The 17,992-nt window shown below is 39.8% G+C and overlaps 1 protein-coding gene across 1 annotated transcript; it reads left to right on the forward strand.

The window, feature by feature from the left end:
• The first annotated feature begins 6,692 nt into the window (after positions 1-6,692).
• On the forward strand, positions 6,693-7,100 carry LOC113290839 (calsequestrin-1-like). Its single transcript, XM_026540429.1, has one exon. It carries the CDS (start codon positions 6,693-6,695, stop codon positions 7,098-7,100), a length of 408 nt encoding a protein of 135 aa, XP_026396214.1.
• The last annotated feature ends 10,892 nt before the right edge of the window (positions 7,101-17,992 follow it).

The following is a 17,992-nucleotide window of genomic DNA, read 5'->3' on the forward strand; positions in this document are numbered from 1 at the left end:
ACTTTTTTAATTAGTTTGGTTGTGTATTTCAATTAGATTAATTATGGGTTCTCTTGTAATTAATCTAGTTGAGTATTTTCGTGTCTCTATAAGTTCTCTTATGTTGAGCACAATCAATTGAATTGATCACCTCTTGTGTTTAATTTGATTGCGTATTCCTATTAAATTAATCATGGGTTTACTTGTGATTAATTTGATTGAGTTTTTGGATATAGAAAATCATTCTTATGGTTTTCGGTGTCCAATAAAAATCCTTCTTTTCTTTTGAAATTAAGGTCGCTCTTGTTGTTCTTTCGGGAATGACATCAAATGGGGGAGAGTTCTTTTGAACTTGTGCTTAATGGTCATATTTTGAGGGGTGTGGGGCTGTGGAATTCTAGAGGGGTTATCTTGTATCTTTAAACTCCTTGATGAATGCATTTAGCTTCGGCTTTATGATTGCATCTAAATTAGTTGGTATGTATTTTTTCCTTTTGTCATGAAATGTCTCTCTCGGAAATTTCATTATGATCCCGTTCTTGTACCTTTGCCAATTTTGTTGACAAAGGGGGAGAATTAATATGTAGTTCATACTACAAATACATATGGTTTTCGGATCATTGTGTAAGGAGGAATGGTTTCCATGTGAGATTGAGTATTGACTAAGGGGGAGTGATACATATCACCATAGTATTATTGTTGAAGTTGTGATACAATTAAACTTTGACACTGTGTAATAATACTATGACACTGTATAACAATGATCGAGACCGATGCTTTTTCATTGTTATACCTACGGATCTTCAACAGCGGTGATGCTAAACTTACAACCTTTGGGATCATTGGAGTACTTGGAAGTGACGAAGATTTCGAAGAATGTTGAAGATTAGACATGTGGAAGATTATTAGAGCATTGCTCGGTCGAACTCGCATGCGTTTCTATCTCAAGCATGTTTGTCAATGTTAGTGATCAAAACTATAAGTCTTGATTTCTAGTCTATTATAGCTAAGTCTCGGAGTAGGACATAAAGTATAGTTGAGCTCAAGGACTTCATGGCGATTCATCATACAAGTAGAAGAACTACTCAAGGAACCGGTGGAACTTATCGACAAAAAGGTATGTGAAGACTTGAACTTATCTATCACTCAAAAGTCTATCTACTCTATCTCCTACTCTTTGAGATAAGAAGTTGTATGCTATATATATATACTTGGATTATACACATTTGGTATTTCGAGCCGAGTATACCTCACCTATCTATATCTCGAAATATGTGTTGGTAAGCTTTTCGCTTCGATCAAGTTTATCTTTACCATGTGACGAAAGTCATGATATGTTTGAATCATCTTGAAAATTGCTTTGACGAGAAAAGGTGTAACAACTATATAACGTCCTCTAAGAATGTTTCAATGATTGAAATGAGAGTTTAGATTGCATAACCAATGGTGGACATAAGCATTGTTGTGGAAACACATTTATGTATAAGTCCTAAATGATTTCTGCGAAATTGAGAAGGTTATATATCTGATGATGATTTCTGAACTTAAACTTAAAAAGACTAAGGAATGCAGTTTGCAAACCGTGGCTATAAAATTTCATGAACTGATTCAAGTAAATCAAATCATCTTTGCTTCAATTGTGTCTTGTGTAGTACATGAGATTTCCTTGCAATTGAACAACTCTCTAACTAGTTCATTTGAAATCATTTGAACTAGTTATGGTCAAGAAGAACATGGTTGATATGTGTAGATGGGGAAAAACAGTTTACTGGTTTTCTAGGAAAGTGGAGAGACGAGCGTGCTATCGAGACTCCTCAACCGAGCGAACTTCTGAACCTCACACAGATGTACCGCTGCAAAGGGGGTGCTTAAATTCGGAAAATAAATCTGTATGACTCCGACCTAAACCAAGACAATGGCCGTTCCAGAGTCAATTCGGTCACAAAGAGGAAGATGGGTTGATCTGTAGGAGGGAAGCTGAGAGTTGTGTGGGATCAATGATGATCAAGGATTGTGGGTGTGTTGAAAGTTTCTGCAATATTGCTGAACTGCTGAAGTTGAGTTCTGTGAATAAGTTTATATCGAGTTGTTGACGGTAATGATGATAATCGATGATTGATGATATCCCTGATGTCCTCGATTTAGACTTATTTTTATTGCAAGAACGATGTACCACTGATTCCTGTAAGTGTGACTGTTTCTTGAGTGAAAGAGTGGGAAAGTGGAAGATCGTGGTAAAGTCAGTTCCATGTCGTGCGGAGATTTGACTGATCGTGTACCCACTACTTTGCTAACTCCTTCAACCTTTTACACGACTTACGCACATTTCTCATTGTGGATGAATCCATGTGCCGTAGACCGCCAGACCAAAACCCTAAGTGATATTCCTCATTTGTGACGTGATTGAGATTTCACGAATCGTGGAGTCTGCAAGGCAGACGTGTATTAGTTGGTCAGTTGTTGACTGATTTAGACCGTGAATCTAATTTTGTTGAATCGAGCATAAGTGGTGAATGCTCGGAGATTCATGGATTTGAACATGTAGTTCTCTGAGATGTCAATGAATTACATACTAGAGACTGAGGAAGTATTGCTTAACTCGACGAATTGCCGAATATGTAGAGTTTGTCGAGCAACTGAGCAAGTATTGCTCAATTCGACTAATTTGATAATTTTGGTGTGCAACCGAGCAAGTGTTGCTGAATTTACCAAAACACTGAATATTGATAATTTGACGTGCAATTGAGCAAGTGTTGCTCAATTCGACAAACTACTGATGAGGTACCGAATATTGATGGTTGGATCAATATTCGAGCAACTGAGCAAGTATTGCTCAATTCAACGAATTATTTACTGGTGGTGCCGTGACCCAATAAAATATTAATAAAAATATTAGTGAATTACCGAATATTATTAATTTGGATGTTGATTACTGAATCAACATAATTTTGTGTTTGAACTTGCTCAAAATGGTGATTCGTGAAGCATTTGTTCGAAACCCTAATTTTTGATCAATCCTTCAATAATTGGTGAATTGCTGCAAATTTGTCATGAGTGAAGAGGGACCAACCACATGGGATGATGAGCGTCCATGTGATGCCCGGTGCTCGAGTGAGCATGCACCAGGGTTCTCAGTTTGAGAGTTGGTGAAATAACGATGATTCAATGGCGGTTTCACCATTTGTTGAAATATTGTTGGGTTCAACATTAGGTGATAAAACCTAGGTATGAGAGATGAGGACCGACCAAGAGGGAATGGGACCGGGTCTTGGTGGTCACGGGACCGGTTGTTGGTCATTTGGAGAATCCTCCAGTTGGTTGGAGAGAGCTCGGGCTCGGTATGAGCAATCGAGCAAATTAGGTTAGAATTATGAGAACGTGTGGGACTGGCCTTGTGCAAACCCTAGGAATGACTCTGGTTGGTCATGGAGGCATGCACGTGTTTCCGTGGTGTCCGTGTTTCCTTCTGAGAGTTTCAGTATTTTCTGATGCGCGTTCGAGCAACATAGTGAATTTTCAGAAGAGTTTCATCTCGACTGAGAATTCTTGATTTTTGTTGGAATGAGCATGTATGCTCAATTCATCAATATTTTGAAAATATTAAAATAAAAGTATTTTAATATTTGAAATTGCCGTGAGAGGCTATCCAGTCGTGTGACTATGTTGGATTTTCTTTTTTCGTGATTTGAGCAATATTTGAGAAAATATGGAGAAATCATGAATTTTGCTCAAACCTGGGAGTTTCATGAATTGAGGAAAATAATAATTATGGAAAATTAGGGATTGCAAGGTGTGGGACCGTCCATGGCCGGCCGGGTTGCCCGGTCCCGCACACCTTTCCCTAATTTATGATACTTATTTTTCATGAATCCTTGAAGTTATGGAGAATCCATGAGTTTTTGTTGAAACGAAGGAGTTTCGTGAGATTAGGGAATAATAATTATTATAAAAAGCTAAGGATTGTGAGGTGTGGGATCGGCTACGGCTTAAGCATGGCCGGCCGGCTAGGTTTCCCGGTCCCGCACACCTCTCCTTATTTTATAATATTAATTCGTGAATCCACCAAGTTATGGAGAATTCACGAGTTTTGCAAAAACAAGGAAAGTTGCTAAAACCAAGGAGTTTTCGTGAGTTCACGAAATAATAAGAAATAAGGAAAATAATGGGAGATGCACGGACCGACCATGGCTAGGGAACGGCCGGCCGTCCTGCTGGTGGGCCTGGCCTTGGGCACCTCTTATTATTTTATTAATATTCATTGTTTTCTCCTGTTTTGCGAAGGATTCCTCATTATTTCATATTTTTGGACACTCATTCGTGCATCCGGGTGCTCAGTCGTGCATCATTGTCGAGTACACTCGCACCATTTTTGTGGGTCTTACACAGTGATGGTCCAGATTCCCGATTGTTGGGTATTTATTACTGATTTATGAAATTCAATGGAGAATAATTCATGAAACTGAGTAATAAGATGAGTAGTTATTTATTATGAATCCATAAAATCAGCAGCGGATTGGTCTATGGATTCAGAATAATAAAATGATAATTTCATCACCATCTCATGAAATCGCAGATTTGACCATAAAATCGAAGTAATGAAATGAGCGATGATATTACCATTCCATGGGACCGTGGTGATTCGACCATGAAATCAGAGTAACATCTATTACCATTTCATGAGATCAGCCGTGGATTCGATCATGAAATCGGAGTAATAAAATAAGTGGTGATATTACCATTTCATGAGATCAGCCGTGGATTCGACCTTGAAATCGGAGTAACATCTATTACCATTTCATAAGATCATGCATGGATTCGATCATGAAATCGGAGTAATACATTAATCTATTACCATTTCGATCATGAAATAAGAGTAATGAGATAAGATAGATTATCTTCTAGGAATTAAGTGGTGAATATGACCTAGAATTTAATCTCTAGCGTATAGTCAGTAAATCATCTAGTGTTGCTATGTCCCGAAGCCGTTTTGCCCTCTCAACATTTCATGTATGGAGGACCGCCTGAGTCTATATACGGGTCTCTCTACATAGTCAGGAACAGTGAGTATCACCGTCCTGAAGACGTTATTGCTCTCAATCTTACGAAGAACCGCTCAATTGTTCTTCTATGTAGAGGAGAATTCCTCTATGTAGTCAGGGAACATTGAGTGTCACCGGAATCCTGAAGGCGTTAAGCTCTCAATCTTACGGAGAACTGCCCAATTACGTTATTCTACATAGAGGCTATGATGGAATTCCCAGTGTCGAACGCTCCGGAGGGGCCTTTCGAGTGACATATGCATCATACTTCGTAAAACACGAATCGTCACATGGATCCCTGAAGCCGTCTCAGAAACATGAAGTATCATGATTTTACGGTTTTGACCTTTGTTGAAAATCCACCATCTACATTAAGTCCCCTGCTTAGTGAGGAACAATCATGTTCCGCAGTAAGCATTAAATGGTGATTTTCAGTCGACGAGATCAGTGGTTGAACTTAGTCTACAAAGGTAGTTTCAGAATCCTCGATTTACCCCAATGATGTCATGTACGAGAAAATGCACAGATGAGAACCCTGATAGTAAGATAGAGTGTCATCCCGTGAGCATGGAGAGATGAGTCACTGCTGATTTGGTCGGTTGAAAGTCCAGTTTTGGTCAGTTCAACGTTTACAGGCTCGGCCAAAAAAAGGAAATCCTTGTTTTAGGAACAGACGTTCGTTCGTTAGTTTAAGAAACAAACAAAATAGACCTGAGTCTGATGACATAAAATTTTGTCTATGAGCTTTCATGAAAACCAAAATTTTATTTTGTAAATATGTGAGATTTTACAAAGTGTATAAACCCTCATTTCAAAGGTGGATGCTCGTACGAGAGAAAAGATTTTTTTTTTTATTAGACGTGCGTCTGTTAGTAATAAAAAAATTTCTATGATCTTTCATGAATTTTTTTTTTTTGAAAATATACTCTCGTTTCAAAGACGGATGCTCACGAGAGGGACCAAGAAAATACATATTTTCAAAGCTACATGAGTTTCACTTATATATTTTTGTAAAATCAATGTTTTGATTTTGAACAACTATTGAAAGTAGACAATTATTCACGGTCAAATAATATCTGTATGTCCAATTTTCGAAAAACCAGTGGATGTTCACTCAGTAAAAATTTACGTGGGTTGTTCACGGTTTTATGAAAATCAATTTATGATTTTTGAGCAATTGCTGAAAGAAAACAATTGTATTCGTGATGACATAATGTATGTATGAGCTTGGCGATTTTATAGTATATGCACACATGTAGAAAATCAGCGAATGTTCACATGAAAGATTATGTGACCTATTCATAGTTTTGTGAAAAGTAAGTGTTGACTCTAGAATGATAAGTTTTGCTCGTCTTCGCAGGTTTGAAAGAGTGAGCAAGTTTTCGAAGTTTCACGTCATCATTAAAGTCTAGTGAAATCGTAAAATAGGTAAGAGTTGGGGATTACTATTTTCGTTGTTGAAAATGGTATCATTAGGTCGTTTGTAATTCTGTGCTTCTGATTTGATTCCAGACAATGATAGTTTCCACCAGCAGCAGCAGCGATTACTCCTCCAGTTCTTCTGATGAGGATTCCAAGTCTTATGCAGCCAAATTGCGAGTTAAAACGAATTATGTTGAGGGAACTAAAGATAGCACATCCCTTAATGACTGAAGGATCTCTTATGAAGAGCTCATGAAGAGAAAGTCCCATGATGATGATATGGAGGATCTTCGACGTAGAAAGGATGGAATCCGGCGCAGGATACAGGCGGCTAAAGAGAGGCGTCGATTTGTTGATGGTGTACCCTTCGACTCTGACGCTAATGCCTCTGAAGTGGAAACTGTGTGGATGGTACGAAATTACGAGATTAAGCCAGACCGGCGTACCAGAGAACTTCAAAAGATTGCGAAGCAGGTTGAAGCTGAACTCGAAGCTGAGTACGAAGCAGAGGATGACTCGGACTCAGATGATCCTAATATCCACCCAGACTTCATCAATGGCCGTGATAGTGATTCTGATGAAGAAATCGAAGAGGATTCTGCAAAGGACGATGATGATGAATTTGATAATTCTGACAAGTCTGATGACTCTGACGATTAATTTGGCTCATAAACCTCTCTGAGATTATTTATTTTCCGTTGAAGTAGATGTTCTCTGGTTTAAGCATCTTGGATGTAGAGATGTTTCTTTAGAGATTATTATTTTTTGAACCGTAATTCCTTGTAGTATCTCACTTCTAAATTTTCCTCACATCTCAAGTAGATGGACCAATGTCCACATAGACAATAATTACCCGCAGAATGCAATCACATGAGCTGTCTAGAAAATACGTGGCCTACCAGACGATCACTCCGTAGTTGTGATGTTGATTACATCCGAACCATCAGTCCCCAGCATTGTTACTCTTCTCCCATCTGTCACGCATCTGATTCGAGATTTAGGGTTTCAGTAGAAACCGCAAACAGACTTGTTTATCAGTTAGGGGATAAGCATCCACATTGGATTTCGGGTTTTATTTGAACAGTCGACCATATGCTGCCTTTGTGTATCATCAAAAGAAATTTTGATCACAATCCTACCTCTCGTCACCATGTCCAGAAGCAGTGTTTCTTCCAGAAGTGAATCTCATGTCGAACATGCTGTGGCAGTATCCGTCCCGGTGAGTTACATTTCTTCTCTTGTCTTTTGCTCGATTAGGATGATTGATCAAAAGAAAATAATTTATTGCAGGATAATGAAAAGAATCAGCATTCCTCTCGTAGATTGAGACCTAAACAGACGGTTAAAGCTCCTGCCCGGAATAGGTCGGCTCCTGTTGATGCTGGAACGTTTGTAAATAATTTCATAACTTCTCGACTGCGATTTTTACCATGCTCAATGGTCAATACCATTAAATACTCCATTGTTTCATCACAGGTTGCTAGAAAAAGGAAGAATGGGAAATCCGTGGTTGTGATTGATGATAGCAACAACCGTGTCGATGAGAATTCCAGTGATTCTGTGGATACTGAGGTTAGATCTCGTGCTCTTGAGTATCCAACAGCTGGACTCCCATTTGAGGCTCACATGATCAACAATTGCCCGAATAATGAAGTGGTCGGGGGATTCGTCATTCCCAAGTGTCACGCGCCCTTGTACACCAAAATTTGGAGAAGGTACGGGCATATTGCTACGACCGAAGTATGGAAAGGCTTTCTACCAACCATCCTAACTACAGTTGCAGGGTTGTTACCGATCATTGAAGAGATGAAACAGACGCATCTGCGAGATGTCAAGAATCATGAACTGCACAAATAAGATGAGATGATTTCAAACTGTGAAACCCTGCTGTTTAACATAGGTTGGCTTCGTCATCGACTCGAGATGATCAAAATTCAAAAGGAGGCGGCCACTGCTGATGCAATTTCCGAGTCTACTGCCATATTGGAGGAGGAAAAGACACTCGCCTTGGAGTCAGCACGAGTTGAGAAGGCAGTTCAGGACTTGAAGGTGAAAACCAAAAATTTCCAGAAGAAGCTTGACAGGGTTTTCTATAGAGATTATCCTCTGTTGGATGGTTTGCTCTAAGTGAGAGGAAGATTTTACGTAGGTTTGAGATTTTGTTTTGAATAAATTAGGTTATTGAAAGATCTTTGTGAGATTCATAGGATATTTTGAATTTTGAGTGAATGAGCATATTGCTCTTTTGGAGAAAACAAAAATTAAATTTAGATATTTAATACTTCCGATGATTTTTCAAGCATAATACGCCTTGAGCCACTTGCCATTGATGATATTTCCTTCAACTCCTCCATTAACAGCTAAGATTTTGTAATATCCACTGGATACTGCCTTGATGATCACATGAGGTCCTTCCTATTTCGGAGAGAACTTGGGAGTGGAAATTTCTTGTTGGATATGATTTGTTGTTTTCAAAACCAAATCTCCTACTTGAAATGTTCGACGTCTTACCAGTTTGTTGTAGGCCTTGGAAACCCTTTGTTTGTAGGTTTCTACATATTTTTCCACCTTGGCTCTTCTTGAATCGAGCATGTCCAATTCAGCAATTCTCGAATCTGAGACTTCTGCTTCATCTCACTGTACTCCACTAGCTGCTGCGATTCTTGCGGAGGGAACCTTGATTTCGGCTGGGAGAATGGCATCGGTGCCATAAACGAGAGAGTATGGTGAGTTCCCAATTGAGCTTCTTGGCGCGGTTCGGTAGGCCCAAAAATCCATGGGCAATTCCTCATGCCACGTCCGTGGATTATCATGAACTGTTCGACTGAGAATCCGGATCAAGGTTTTGTTGGTACTCTACGCCTGTCCGTTTCCTTGGGGATAATATAGTGTGGAGAAAATCTGTTTGATTCTGTATTCTTCGAGCAATTCTGCAACATGTTTGTTGGCGAAAGGAGTTCCATTATACGTGATGATATGTTTAGGAACACCGAATCTGCATATGATGAACTCTTTGATGAAAGATTTGATTGTGACTCCAATAGTGTTTCAAAGAGGAATAGCCTCGACCCATTTGGTGAAATACTCTGTTGCTGTGATGATGTATTCATGCTGCTTTGAAGATGCCGGATTGATCTGTCCTATGATATCCAGTCCCCAGCTATAGAAGGGCCACGGACTGCTCACAGAATGTAATGGAAGACAAGGAGTGTGGATGAGGTGACCATGAACTTGGCATTGATGACATCTCTGAATGTAGGCAGCTGCGTCATCTTCCATGGTTGGCCAGTAATATTTATCATGGATTTGGAGAAACAATTTCTTCTTCCCTTGGTGTTTACCTTCATGCATTTATTTCAAAATTATGGCAATTTCATGCTCGGCCAAGCATCTCAGGAGATTCCCACCGAAGCTTTTGCGATACAAAATCCCTTCCAAGTAGACAAAATGTTTGGTTCTCTGAATGAGTTTGATTGCACCTCTCTTCTCTGACGGAAGATCGTTGTCACGAAGATATTTTATGTAAGGTTCTCTCCAGTCCTCAGTGTGATGAAGTGTTATAACCTCCAAATGATGAGGTGGTTTCTGACAATTGAGACATGATCCTTGCAGCATCCTCGACTGAGCTTCCATGGAAGGCCAATAGTATCAGAGCCTTTGAAGCCTTCTGTAAAATGTGACCACTAGAGTTTTCCCACATACTTCTTCATGTATACGTTTGAGTTGTTCACCGGCTTCTTCATCTCCGAGGTATCGAGACAGGGATCCATCAGGATTGCGATAATATAACGCTCCGTGCAGCAGGAAAAAGTTTGTCAACTCTTTGAGGCTAATTTTCCCCTCCGTAAGAGAATTGCTCAATTCATGAATAATGGGCGCTCGCCAGTCGCTTGACTGAGCATCTTCGACTTGAGTAAGCCAGGTGGATGACAGCGCGTCTTTGCACAGTGATGGATTTCTCAGACCCCTCAAATTGCAGTTTGGATGCTAGGGTCGCTAGACAATCAATGTCTATTGTTGGTGCGTCCGGTATGGACAATTGTTGCATCGGAAAAATGAGCTAATAGTCGTTGTGCCTCAGTCCTGAATGGAGCAAGTGTTATTTCTTTGAGAGAGTATACGCCATTCATTTGATTGACCAAACTTTGAGTCTCCCCTGATCTCTAGATGTTTCGCTCCTGCTTTCTTGGCCAAAGATAGCCCTAGGAGAAAAGCTTCATATTCTGCTGAATTGTTGGTGCAATGGAAATCCAGCTTGAATGAATGTGAGAAACTTCACCGGATGGAGATACCAGACAATACCCGCCCCACCGGTATCATTGCTCGGAGTGGCGGACCCATCAAAATATAATAGCCACGTTTCTTCCTGAATGATTGAAATTTCTGGAAACTCACCGGGCACTTCTTCATGCAACATCGTGATGTCTTCTCCAGGGAAAGCGGCAAGTAAGTCTGCAACTGCTTGTCCTTTGATTGCTTTTGGAGGGACACACGCTATGTCAAATTCTGACATTTGAAGTAGCCATTTCGCTGGTCTTCCGATCAGAGCAGGTTTCGACAGTAAGAACTTTATAGGATCAGCTTTGGCCATCAGCACGACCCTGTTTGATAGTAGATAATGTCTGAACCTCTGAATTGCGTGAACCAACGCCAGACACGCCCTTTCAGCCTTTGGGTACCGGAGTTGAGCATCCCTCATTGTGCGACTGAAGTAATAGATTGGGTGTTCGATACCTTCTTCATCCTCTTGAGCGAGGAGTGCTCCAATAGCTACGTCACTGGAAGCTGTGTAAAGTATCAGAGGCCGTCCTTGCACTGGAGATTTCATGACAGTAGATGATAACAATATATGCTGTATTTTCTGGAATGCTTCTTGTTGAACGGCTGTCCATGCAAAATTTGCTCCTTTCTTCAACAGAGAAGTGAATGAAGCAATGAGTTGAGCGAGTCCAGGAATGAAACGCCGGATGTAATTGACTTTTCCCATGAAACTCTAGAGCTCTTTCACAGTTCGTGGAGGCGGCATGGTAGTAATGGCTTTTGTTTTGTCTGGGTCGACCTTGATTCCTTCTGCAGTGACCAAGAATCCAAGAAACTTTCCGGAAGAAACACCAAAAGCACATTTCAGGGGATTCATCTTCAGTTTGTATCCTCTGCATCTTTCGAAGACTTGTCTCAAAATGTCTAGGTGGGACGCCCGGGTCTTTGATTTCACCACCACATCGTCGACATAGTCTTCTACTTACTTGTGAATCATGTCATGAAATATTGCAGTCATGGCCCGCTGATAAGTGGTTCCTGCATTCTTCAAGCCGAAAGGCATCACTGTATAGTGGAAGTTTCCAATGGGAGTTATGAATGCATTCTTGTTAGCATCATGTTCGTACATCTTGATTTGGTTATATCCACTGTAGCCATCCATGAATGGGAACATGTCATGGACACTGGTTGCGTCGACGAGCATATCAATGTTTGGAAATGGAAAGTCATCCTTTGGGCATCACTTGTTCAGGTTCCTGAAATCTACACATCACCGGATCTGTCCATTTTTCTTCCTGACTGGGACAATGTTCGCCAGCCATGTTGGATGTTGAATGGGTTTGATGAACCCTGATGTTAGTAGTTTCTGGATCTCCACCTTGATTTATTCCTCAACTTCGTGTCTAAATTCCCTGGGCGGCTGTTTGACGGGTTTGGAACCAGGAGTGATGTGCAGATGATGAGTAACCAATTTGTCGTCTAGGCCAGGCATCTCTTCATACGTACAAGCGAAGATATCTTGATACTCTTTCAACAGGCGTATCAATGCTTCTCGTTCCTCAGGTGAGAGAGCATAACTGATTAGAATTGGCCTTAGGTTTTCATCCGTTCCAATGTTGATAGTCTCGAGGTCGTCGATTGTGGAATCTGTGCCATCTTGCGGCTGTCGTGGTGCATCTTGAATTTCTTCATCGGGCGATTACTCACTCTGGAATGATTCTTCAGGGCGGGGAGACTTTTCATCGACCTCCCCTGTTAATTGCTAATCCTTACGATGAAGATAAATGACTCTCCCCTCTGCATCATAATCAGTAATAAAGTTGGACTTTTTCTGAGTCGTACCTTGACCTTGACGAAGCTTGAGTGGTGTGGTGGACAACTTGAAGGATTTAGCATCTATTGATGATGGTTTGTAGACTTTCTTAATAGCTTTCCAACTTGGGAGTGGAATACTGCTTATCTTGCTTGGAGGTTCGGGGATTCTCTTTGGATGTTCCAGGAACTCAACATCGTAAACCGGAGCATAAGGAGACACTGAGGCTGGGATACGGAAAATTTTGTTGTTGAACAAAGCTTTCATACATTGATGGTATGTCGAAGGAACAACTTTATTTTCGTGAAGCCATGGCCTTCCGAGTATCATGTGATAGTCAGGTTCTCTCTCATTCACGTGAAATTTTACAGTGGATTGAATCGGCCCTACTTTCAGATCCACATAGACATACCCGTATGTGTGACTCTGGCTTCCTTCAAAACCCATCATCAATATGGGATGATGAACGATCTTTCTTTGTGGAACTTCGGCCTCCTTGAGAGTCTTCATAGTGATAAGATTCGTGGAAGCACCTGTATTGATGAGAACTCTCCTGAATTCAGAGTCCCTAATTGAAGCAGTAACGAACAAGGCTCGATTATGCCCTTCCTCCACCATTCGGTCTTCCTCAGTGAAGGCGATGTTGTTGATTGAGATTCAGATACCATGGCCACTTTTTCAACCACCGGAGATGATGGAACTATTCGCACATCGGATGATATTTTGTTGAGAGCGACAAGCGTGTCTGTGCGCTGATCTCTGGATAAATGCATAAGTTCACATAGATTCTCGATTAGATGTGTGACCTCTTGTTCCACCGGATTTTCATAAGTGGTGAAGCTGTTGGATTGAGGGTTAGCGTCAATGGTGTCAAGAGATGAGCGTTCCACAACTTGAGCTCCTAAGATACTTGTTAGGTCCACCATGCAGTTAAACAAATTATCAATTGCTCCTTTCCGTGTGGGACTGGCCTTGTGCAAGCCCTAGGAATGACTCTGGTCGGTCATGGAGGAATACACGTGTTGTCATGGTGTCCGTGTTTCTATACTGAGAGTTTCAGTATTTTCTGATGCGCGTTCGAGCAACATAGTGAATTTTCAGAAGAGTTTCATCTCGACTGAGAATTCTTGATTTTTGTTGGAATGAGCATGTATGCTCAATTCATCAATATTTTGAAAATATTAAAATAAAAGTATTTTAATATTTGAAATTTCCGGTGAGAGGATAGCCAGTCGTGTGACTATGTTGGCTTTTTGTTTTTCGTGATTTGAGCAATATTTGAGAAAATATGGAGAAATCATGAATTTTTCTCAAACCTGGGAGTTTCATGAATTGAGGAAAATAATAATTATGGAAATTTAGGTATTGCAAGGTGTGGGACCGTCCATGGCCGGCCGGCTAGGTTGCCCGGTTCCGCACACCTTTCCCTAATTTATGATATTTATTTTTCATGAATCCTTGAAGTTATGGAGAATCCATGAGTTTTTGTTGAAACGGAGGAGTTTCGTGAGATTAGGGAATAATAATAATTATAAAAAGCTAAGGATTGTGAGGTGTGGGACCGTCTACGGCTTAAGCATGGCCGGCCGGCTAGGTTTCCCGGTCCCGCGCACCTCTCCTTATTTTATAATATTATTTCGTGAATCCACCAAGTTATGGAGAATTCACGAGTTTTGCAAAAACAAGGAAAGTTGCTAAAACCAAGGAGTTTTCGTGAGTTCACGAAATAACAAGAAATAAGGAAAATAATGGGAGAGGCACGGACCGACCATGGCTAGGGCACGGTCGGTCGGCCGGCTGGTGGGTCCGGCCTTGGGCGCCTCTTATTATTTTATTAATAATTATTGTTTTCTCCTGTTTTGCGAAGGATTCCTCATTATTTCATATTTTTGGACACTCGTTCGTGCATCCGGGTGCTCAGTCGTGCATCATTGTCGAGTACACTCACACTATTTTTGTGGGGCTTACTCAGTGATGGTCCAGATGCCTGGTTGTTGGGTATTTATTACTGATTTATGAAATTCAGTGGAGAATAATTCATGAAACTGAGTAATAAGATGAGTAGTTATTTATTATCAATCCATAAAATCAGCAGCGGACTGGTCTATGGATTCAGAATAATAAAATGATAATTTCATCACCATCTCATGGAATCGCAGATTTGTCCATAAAATCGGAGTAATAAAATGAGCGGTGATATTACCATTCCATGGGACCGTGGTGATTCGACCATGAAATCAGAGTAACATCTATTACCATTTCATGAGATCAGCCGTGGATTCGATCATGAAATCGGAGTAATAAAATAAGTGGTGATATTACCATTTCATGAGATCAGTCGTGGATTCGACCATGAAATCGGAGTAACACCTATTACCATTTCATGAGATCAGGAATGGATTCTATCATGAAATCGGAGTAATACATTTATCTATTACCATTTTGATCATGAAATAAGAGTAATGAGATAAGATAGATTATCTTCTAGGAATTCAGTGGTGAATATGACCTAGAATTTAATCTCTTGCGTATAGTCAGTAAATCAGTGAGTGTTGCTAATGTCCCGAAGAAGTTTTGCCCTCTCAACATGTCATGTATGGAGGACCGCCTGAGTCTATACACGGGTCTCTCTACATAGTCAGGAACAGTGAGTATCACCATCCTGAAGACGTTATTGCTCTCAATCTTACGGATAACCGCCCAATTGTTTTTTTATGTAGAGGCGAATTCCTCTATGTAGTCAGGGAACAGTGAGTGTCACCGGCATCCTGAAGGCATTAAGCTCTCAATCTTATGGAGAACCTCCCAATTACGTTATTCTACATAGAGGCTATGATGAAATGCCCGGTGTCGAACGCTTCGGAGAGGCCTTTTGAGCGACATATGCATCATACTTCGTAAAACATGAATCGTCACATGGATCCCTGAAGCCGTGTCAGAAACATGCAATATCATGATTTTACGGTTTTAACCTTTGTTGAAAATCCACTATCTATAATATGGAATGCTCATATGGCTAACCTTTTGGATAACTATTCTTGAACCAACAAGTGCATACGTTTGGGTACGGCTAACAAACCTAGAAGCGTGCATTGTCAAGTGTGTGTAACAAGTTAAGTTTTCGATCTAACGGTTGAGAAATATTATCTTGAATCTAAATCAGGTTTTTATCTAACGGTGGATATTGATTTCTTTGTTACCAAGGTAACTTAATTGCAAACCCTGATTTGAAAGACTATATAAGGGGAACTCTAGTTTCTGTGCAAAACTAATCCCCACACCTTACGTGTGATACTAGTTTGCGTGATAGAGTCGGTTCTCCTTTAACTTTTAGATTTCTTCTTCTAAAACCAGGTTAACGACTTAAAGACTTCATTAATTTTGTAAATCCAGACCGATACTACTTTTATCATAGTTGTGTGATCTTATCTTGCATCTTCTATCGTACGAGTAAAATCAGATTGATTGACTTGAGATTGATATCTCCTATAGGCAAGATATAAAAAATAATCACAAACATCTTCGTCTAATTGTTTGTGATTCCGCAACATCTTGTTTCTCTACCATACGATTAAGATTGTTGTGAGGTGATTGATAACTCTAGGACGTTCTTCGGGAATATAAGACCGGATTATCAATTTGTTCATGTTCACCTTGATTATTATCAAAAGACGGAACAAAACCTTTTAGGTTTTATCTGTGGGAGACAGATTGATCCTTTGATAGACTTGTCTGTGTGAGACAGATTTGTTTATTGTCAAGTCTTCGACTTTGGGTCGTAGCAACTCTTAGTTGTGGGTGAGATCATCCAAGGAAATCAAGTGCGCAATATCCTGCTGGGATCAGAGGCGTAGGGAAGACAATTGTACCTTGGATCAGTGGGAGACTGATTGGGGTTCAACTACATCCAGTCCAAAGTCAGCTTGGATTAGGCTAGTGTTTGTAGCGGATTAATACAGTGTGTGTTCAATCTGGAATAAGTCTCGGGGTTTTTTTGCATTTGCGGTTCTTCGTTAACAAAATTTCTGGTGTCTGTGTTATTTCAATTTCCGCATTATATTGTTTTATCTTTATAATATAAATAATACAGGTTGTGCGTTAGATCATCAATTAGAGTAATCCAACCCTTGGTTGTTGATTGTCATTGATTGATCCTTGGATATTGATCTTTGGTACCATCCAAGTTATTCCTTACATTTGATTAGAACTCGCAGTTCCTGCTTGAGTAAATCAAATCAAGAAGAGAGATATAAACTCGCTGATATACTTTTAATTGATTGAGTCTTGTTGATTCTCTTAAAAGTATATTCGAGTTTGTCCATACAGATTGCTAAGAGAAATATTGGGTGGTGTTGTTAGACCCCCGCTTTTTCAATTGGTATCAGAGCAGGCAAACACATTCAAGACCTTACAAGTCTGTGTTTGTAGCGATCTGACTCTATGGACGGTAGTGTTATCTCAATAAATGCACCACCAGATCCAGGGATTTCAGAATTCTCTTCCATGACTGATTTAATAAAATCTGTAGAAGAAATTCTATCTAAACCTCCACCAGGTTTAAAATCCCTTGAAGTGTTTTCAGGGCTTGAAAAGAAACTTGAGAGATTATCTCTTGATGTTGAGTTATACCTCCAGAAAGAGCAAGAATCTCTTGACAGGATAAATCAAGTTATGATGAATAATATTCATGTTGAGGTTGATATTGATTTACTAATCAGTGAGAGCAATGCTCCTCCTCTGCGTAATCCAATTAGTTGTGATAAACTAAACTTATTATAAGAGGAGTTTAAATCTCAGTCATCTGAGTGTATCACCTCAAAGCATGAATTGATTCGTTGCTCAATTCCTGATACTTCCTATCAATATAGTAGTATTGTCTTCTTTTATGAAGAATCTAGGACGTCTCTTTTTATCAAAAGAGTTTCCCTTCGCAGTACTAAAAACTATCTGCGGAAACTGTTTTTTATAAGTTGGAAAACGAGAAACCAGAAACACAAAATCTTTTTGGGTTCTCTTGAAGTTCTTTGATAGACTTATAAAAATAGTTCCTTGGGTGTTTCTCAAAACTACAAGATTTAAGAGTTGTTGGAAAGAAACTCTTTCTTGGTGGCATGGTGAGCAAGACATTGTTCACATCAACACAACTTATTTGTGTTCAAAGTGCATCCTCACCAAGAAATTCCCTGTTATGTATACGTTGAGGGAAGCACAACAACTGGGGCACAAAGATTAGATTCGGTAAGGCTGTAGAATTCAATTGGACTTTTCTAAAAAGGTATGTCTATAAAATTGAGAAAGTTTTATGTTTTTATTACTTGTTTGGGTACTTATAATGATCTATGTACCTTGATTATCGTTCATTTTTACTTAACTTGATCTGTGTTTAAGGTTCTTAAATGTTTAGGTTTGAAAACATTAGTTTGGGATGTTTGGACTTCATGGTACACATTCCAAGTATGCATAACATCATTTAAAACCA

This window comes from Papaver somniferum, chromosome 6 (assembly GCF_003573695.1).
Source record: "Papaver somniferum cultivar HN1 chromosome 6, ASM357369v1, whole genome shotgun sequence".
Classification (NCBI taxonomy): domain Eukaryota; kingdom Viridiplantae; phylum Streptophyta; class Magnoliopsida; order Ranunculales; family Papaveraceae; genus Papaver; species Papaver somniferum.